The sequence below is a fragment of the Trachemys scripta genome, chromosome 1 (assembly GCF_013100865.1).
Source record: "Trachemys scripta elegans isolate TJP31775 chromosome 1, CAS_Tse_1.0, whole genome shotgun sequence".
Classification (NCBI taxonomy): Eukaryota; Metazoa; Chordata; order Testudines; family Emydidae; genus Trachemys; species Trachemys scripta.
Window position 1 is genome coordinate 230,966,101 of NC_048298.1, and position 7,659 is coordinate 230,973,759.

Sequence of the window (7,659 nt, forward strand, 5' to 3'; positions counted from 1 at the left end):
CAATTTAGAATACACCACTATTTCCATTTGAGGTCAATGACTGGAGGAAGTTGTTCTGACAGAACCATGTTCTCCAGGATCATCAGCATTTCCCACCATCTTGTTACCTCAAAATATCACAGTGGAAGGTAACAGAGTAAGGGATTTTCAGAGGCAAAACTCTTTCTGAACTTTATCTTTTTGGGTGGGGAAATATGTCCATGCAGCAGATATCTTGGATCAAGCACCTGTTTTTGTCTCTCCTTTCTACTGATGGTGGTGCAGTGCCCATGACGCAGTACAGCAACACCATAGGAGTCAGTTTCAAAGCCCCTCTTATGACCCTACAGGCATGAATAAGTTAAGTATCAATTTGTGTGCATGGCTCGAGCGTGACCATACTGGGACACAGTACTCCACAAATGAGTAACACAAGGTGAGACTGGTTGCTCAGTGTGTTTTACGGTCAGCTCCCCATTTTGTATTGGACAATTTCTGGAGTATACAGTTTCTGGAGTTCACTTTCTTTTTCAGCTTCTTCCTGTATTCTTTGTATGTCAGTGTTCAGTCTAATGTGACCCCAAGGTATACCAGATGTTCACAGAGCTCTCAAGATTAAAATGAGAAGCTTAACACTTATATAAAATTATTATTCTTGTGAATGTATTAGTGTATCTGTAATGGTAAACTATGGTCCCTGTCCTAAAGAAGGAAAGATATCCATGGGTTAAGTGACCCCAAAGAAAAAAATCAATATTAACTGAAAATAAACATTTTAATACTTTGTGGTGTCTAGGGAATTATTTGTAAAATTAGCTTTCCAGAATCTTCTCCAGTGAACAGTCTGTACAAAATGAAAATGATCTCAGCTTGCACAAATATAAAACTTAGTGACTAAAAACTGGACTACCCTGGGATCAAAAAATTACAAAAGGTTCTTTTACAAGACTGCTGGATGTCTACCCACTTTTTGTTAAGAGCAGCTTCCAAACAAAACTCTCATTGACTTCAAATGGAGCAGGAACAGACCCAAAGATAGCAAATGAGCTAGTAATTCAATACATGGTCTGTATAAAACAGTGGGCCACCTTACACTGTGGCATTTGACATTGACCTCTACTTGGAAACAGTTACATGTGTATTTATTTACAATACTAGGCCACCGCTACAAAACTGATGATAATTCAAAATATCCAAAAGCATCAGATCAGCAACATATTCATTGATTATGCACTTTGCTACTTGTGCCTAAACCACCACCATTTTATTCAGGACTAACATGTCTTATACTTAAATATGCATACACTTTACTTTTTGTATGCTATAACATGGTGAGTAAATGCATTAATAAGCCTAATAATTTTATTTAATTGATTTAACCCTTACAAATGTTGTAAATATTTACCCAGATTCAGCAAGGTACTTAAGTATGTGCCTTACTTTAAGCACGAGTAGTTCCTTTACAAATTGCTTTCAGCAGGATTCCTCACATATTTAAAGTTGGGCACATGCTTAACTACCTAGCTGAATCTGGGCCTAAGTTTGACCAATACAACACAGAACAGCTGCATGATTTTTATTTTTATTTTTATTTTTATTTTTAAAACACAAAACCATGCCTGGCACTTCCATTTAACTCGTTTGGCCTGATTCTCTACTATCTTGCACCTTGTGTAATTTGTTTTAACTAGATCAAAATAGGTGTAAAACACTACCAAATCAGAATAAGACCATCTTGCACAGTGTAAAAGAACACATAAGTTGCTAGGCAGTGGAAAATTTGGCTCCAATTTGACATTTGTACAAATAAACTAGATATTACATACAAATGAACTGATACAGAAAAAAAATATATGAGGTGGTGTTGTGATACGAAGTTGTTATTGCTGTGAAGTTGGGATAACTGCATTACTCACGAGTAATGGAGGCAGGAATGAGTTATCTCCCCAAAAAGTGCCAACAAAAATGTTATACAACACACATGATCATGTTTTGTTTATGCCACAAATGTGTGTGGTTCTGTTGGATTTTCTATTTGAGTCTCACTCAGCTTTTGTCATTTGAAATATGTTACTGGGGTGGGGGAGGGAAGATGCCATTGGCGTGGATGCAGCTTGGTAGAAATTGCAATTCAATATAAAAATCAACTTATACAGCCTTCTGCAGTTTACAATATACTAATGAATATCCTCTCTTATGATGGTTTCTGGCCCAAGTATATGATACAAATATTATATCACATTTTGTATGCTACAGCATGGACAGCACAGTAAAAATGTAATGGGAATTAATTGGAGGGCAAATTCATCAAAACTGATGCATTCAATACAATATTTACACTGTCCTCAATGAGAACTGAGTATCATGCTACTGTTGATTTGGACATCCTTTTTAAACCATTTTGATTTTCCAACAACAAAAATTTAAAGAAGAAAACTTTAGAGAAGCATGTTAATATTTAGTGATTTCACTTTAAAGCAAAACAGCCATCGAGTACTGCAAAAAGCAGCTTTTCTGTCATTAGTTAAGTGCACAAATTGCCAATATGACTACATTCAGAAAAATGAGAGACAACATTTATTCTTGCTGCATGGAAAATTAAATCCTCTAAGTGTTTCCCTTTGCCATGAAAGTATTTTCATGGTACAAAATATTTTTTGCTCCTTTAGAAGGATGCTGTCAAGTCTTTTAGGTCTAAAATTAGATCTACAAGGTTTATTTTGGTTAGTGAGTATGTCCTACAAGGCAGGGTTCTTTGTAAATTTCAATAACGGGTCTGTTCACAAGAAAGAAGCTGGCAGCATAGAGGAAGGACAGCATGGCACGCACACATTGCCCACAATCATAAACAAGCCCAGGGCCCTGTGCCTGTTGTTGCTGGGTCACCCAGTGGTAAAGCTGTCATTTTACTAATATTCATGCTATAAGCTTACAGTATGTGACATCAGTGCTTCTGCTATGACTCTAACTTGATTATTCTGAGTTTTTATTCTGAAACGTTTGCTAAAATAGCTGCTTTGTGATCAACTTCCAGCAAACAACCTCAGATTCACCAAGCCATTCAGCAGAACACACCTACGCTTTCTTCCTGAAAAAATGCAAACAGAAAATGATAACACTTATGAAACTCTTGTTCTATGGAGAAGTTATGAATAATGTACGTGATTCACTTTTAGAGGGCTTGGTGTTTAATTTTTTTGTGCACCCAACCCTGCAAAGACTTCAGGGAAAGGTTTAGGTGAGCAAGGAATGCAGGATCAGGCTCACTATTACCCAACTGTCTGTAATGTTTCATTTGAAACATTTGTGGTGTACTGGGTAAATACATACGTAGACTATTTCAAAAAATACTTGTTACACAAATGTGTAGGTTTTTTAAAAAGTGTGTTATCTGGGATTCTAGAAATGTCCCTTGGATCAATATTATCAATTAAATCAGTCGAACATATCATACTATGTTCAGAGTGACTCAATAACACTCAAAGCATGCTAAAAAGGTTAGAAAAAGCAGTAATTGCTGGACATAGTACTAGCTGGGCTTCCAACATTATAGTCTCAACTTTTTCCATTTTTTAAATATTAAATATAGCAGCTAAGCTACAAATTGGACTAATAGCCACCACATTCCCATTAAAAAAATGAGATGGGGGGGGATGTTCCCAAACCAGACCAAAGTACTATTTCCAACCCCCCCCCCCCCCCACACACACACACACCTTATTAAATAGAAAGTTAGTGGAATTTAATTTTAAAAGCATGTTTGTGGGCTGAAATTTTAAAATCGGTCCAGAGATAAGTGTTAAGGTTTGGATATAAACTGAAAATTGGTATTTATTACTGAAATTCAGACACAACCTTAACTAGTATCACAGCCAGCAATGCTGTAATTAACAACTTTTATAGAATAGTAACAAATTGTTCTATTATATTTGATCTTTAAAATTCTCACAGCAATATAAAAGTTTTATTATATTGCATGTCATCAGTGTATGCATTTATAAGAGCCAGCATTATGCATTGCACGAATGGTGAGATCTTTTGTAAGAGGAAGCTCACTAATGGATTTGCTTGTCCAGCTTACTTTGTTAAGCCTGTCATGGAAAAGATAAGCTGAAGTTGCTGAATGCATCCTCTACTGATACCGATCACATAAAATGTTACAGAAATGCAACACTGTTAACTGATTTAAGGCAAAAATAATCTCAACTCCCAAATATACCATTTGAGCTAACAGGACATAAACTGCAGTTACTGTCCCTCTTCCAGCAAATGCTCACCTAAAATGATTAACATTACACAAGTTCCTGTAGTAATAAGAATACACTGGCGCTGAAATAATTATACCACTTGGATAGGTGGGGTGGGGGAGGTAGAACGGGCGGAGGAAGCACGGGGGGATTTCAGAGGCACCTGCCGCTGGAATTAATCTGCTCCAGATAAAGATTCCGTACAATACATGCACTTCGGGACATGGGGAGCTTGAGCATAAGTCCATTTCACCTATCGCCTTTTCGTGCACTAAAGGGTTAATCGATGGGGGTTACAAACAACAGTGACACACCGTGGAGCAGCACACACCAGTACCACAAAAGTACCACAACCTGCGATTGACAAGCAAAAAGCCCCAGCCTGCTCTGGATGGACTGGCACTTTCTCCTCCCCGCCGCTGCTGTTACCCAGTTTGCTTGGTTGGGGGCAAGGATGGCAAAAACCCCGGCGAGGGTGCCCAAGTGCTGCGTCTCCAGCAGCAGCGACCGAAATACCAGCCCCTGGGCTGGGGGGAGGCTATGCCCAGGGAGAGTCGACAATGGCATTTCTAGGAACGGGTTCCCTGCGCGCAGCCCGTTCAGCCTGACAGACACTGGACCTTCCTCCCCGCTCCAAAGCACCGGCCACCCACAAGGGATGGTTTGGGGGCGCAGAAGGGTGCGACGAGGAGTCCAAGGGCATGGGGGGGCGTGAGCGGGGTGCAATCGGACTGGGAAGAAGAGAGAGGCACAGGGGTGCAGACGAGGCAGGAGCGGGCAGGAAGGGAGGGACATAGGGGTGCAGTGGGAGGCAGAAGTGGGGAGCAGTGGGAGGAAGGGAGCGGGGTGCAGTGGGAGGAAGGGAGGCGCACAGGGGCACAGAGGAGGCAGGAGCGGGGTGCAGTGGGAGGACAAGGAGCATGGGGGAAGGGGGACGGCGGGCTGGGGGTCCATGAAGGGGACCGGGCAGCCTGGGGGGGGGCAGGGACACGCCACGAGCCGGGGAGCGGGGCTGGAGTCAGGGGTGCTTGCGGCGAGGGCGCAGGCGAGGTCCTTCCCCCCGGACCCCCAGCTGAAGCGCCACATTCCCCCGCCGGGACCCAGCCCGGCTCAGGTGCTGCGCGGTGCGGCGCGGCGGGAGGGGGCCCGGCCCGGCAGCACTCACCAGAGGGAGTCCAGGTCCCATTCCTGGAGCAGGGCGAAGTCGAAGCTGTCCATGGTGAAGACGAGGAGGAGAAGCGTCAGCGCGGCTGAGCTGCACCAGCGGGGCGCCCCCGGGGCATCGCCACCGCACCGAGCCCGCCCCTGCGCCTCCGGGGGTCGGGGCTGCCCAGGGCAACACGCAGGCAGCCAGCCGCGGGCCCCCCCTGCAGCCGCCGCCGCCAGCCAGCCGCCCACGGGCTGCTCCTCTGCTCGCTCCTCGCCGCCGCCGCCGCGCGCTCCCCTCCCCTCAGCGCCGCGTGTGTGTGTGTCACTCCCCGGGCTCGCCGCGCAGCCCCGCGCTGTGTCTGTGCCTGGCAGGTAGAGCTCGCTGCCGCCAGGGCCGGGGCTTGCAGCCTGCGCCGCCCCCCGCCCAGCCCCCCTTTGTTTTCTGGGCCCTGGATCCTTTCCCTGCTGCCTGTGGGGACGGGGAGGAGGCAAGGACGAGGGCAGAGGGGGATTGTGTGTGTTACTTTCCCTGCCCCCCTCCACATCATCTCCAGCTGCAACTTGCTTTTCCATACACTCCCTTCCCCCCGCCTCAGAGTTCAGGTCCCCTCTGCTCCCCTCCCCCAACGGCTGCCACACCTTTACAAACCAGCCTCTTCTGCCTCTCTTGGGCTGCAATAGCTCTGGGAAATGATGGGCAAAATCCCAGAGCCACCGATGCTGGCAAATGGCCAGGGGAAGTATCGGGAGTGGCAGAGACCGCAATAGGGCATCCAGTCCTGTCCCCTGCACTCACGGCAGGCAATAGTCTGTGCTAGGGCCTCCCCCTAGGGGGCCTGATTTTAGGAATTGTTGAGCACTCATACTCCAGCTGACACTAATGCCGATTGCAGGGTCTTAGCACCTATGAAAATTGATCTTTTTTATGTCCATCACCTGTAGATTTGAAGAAATATATAAAATAAAAAAGTACCACACAAATAAGTACCACCCTGATAAGATGTAGTATCCAAAATATTTCAAAATTTTCAACCAGTTTTGTTGTAAAAGGACATTGCTATTTCAACTTTGATCCTAAAGGTATCTGAGTTAAAGTCAAGGTTACCTCAGGGTACATCTACACTACAGGGGGGAGTCGATTTAAGATACGCAAATTCAGCTACGTGAATAGCGTAGCTGAATTCGACGTATCGCAGCCGACTTACCCCGTTGTGAGGACGGCGGCAAAATCGACTTCTGCGGCTTTCTGTCGGCGGCGCTTACTACCACCTCCGCTGGTGGAGTAAGAGCGCCGATTCGGGGATCGATTGTCGCGTCCCGATGGGACGTGATAAATCAATCCCCGCGAGGTCGATTTCTACCCACCGATTCAGGCGGGTAGTATAGACCTAGCCTAAGACTGACAGGCATTTGCCTTGGCTTAGGCCTTGTCTACCTTTGTGGGTTTCAGGCATTGGTGATCAACCACCACTAGCACCAACCCTTAATGTAGACAAGGCAATTCGATAGAAACCGCAATGTCACACTGAAACAGGTTATCCCTGCTTAAAACTGGAGTAAACTGCACCAGTGTAAGTCACTGCTTATAGATGCTGGGTGCTGATGGCTGAAAATCCCCAGCATAGACAAGTCCATAAAATCCACTGGAAACAGATTTTTTTTTAAACCAACATACTTTCCCCTGTAATGTTTGCTTCTCAAATAAACTAATAAACTTAGCCGTGGTTCCTTAAACTGCAGTTGTGAGAGCTGGCTGGTCACATGATGCTGGGTCTCCTGCCTTCTAGTTGCTAAATCACATTAAAAGAAGCTAACACCAAACACTTTCTGAATATTATTTTTCCATCTAAGCAATTGCTACAGTTTCCCCGGAGATGTTATATGACCACAGATGAAAAGGGTGGTGTGCAAGATCGTGAGTGTTATAAAAAGGCAGTCAGCTGTGAACCAGCTGAGCAGCGAACAGCTCGGAGTTCGCCTGGGGAGAGCCCACTGAGGTGTTCAACTTGCAGGCTCCTCTGGGTAGTTGCTGCAATAACTGAGGAAGCTCTTGGAAGGAAGGTGATATGGATGGTGAGTGATCAGCTGTTGTGACCTGCACAGGATGTGCCATGTTTGTCTTTCTCCCACAGGACAGAAGTGACTTTGTCTGTACAAAGGGCAAGCTGGTCTCCATATTAAAAGAGAAGGTTCAAGGTCTGGAGAAACAAGTATCAACCCTGCATTGCACAAGAGAAAATGAAGATTTCCTGGACAGATGTCAGGATATGCTTCTATGCAGTGA

The 7,659-nt window shown here is 45.1% G+C and overlaps 1 protein-coding gene across 1 annotated transcript in view; it reads right to left on the minus strand.

Annotated features, from left to right (window-relative positions):
* The window catches only part of LOC117879270 (AF4/FMR2 family member 3-like), a 91,267-nt gene extending 85,657 nt beyond the window's left edge, over nucleotides 1-5,610 (minus strand). The window contains exon 1 of the mRNA XM_034774375.1: nucleotides 5,392-5,610. Coding sequence (XP_034630266.1) covers nucleotides 5,392-5,444 — 53 coding nt within the window. The 5' untranslated portion in view covers nucleotides 5,445-5,610. The remainder of the gene's footprint in view (nucleotides 1-5,391) is intronic.
* Nucleotides 5,611-7,659: the final 2,049 nt, after the last annotated feature.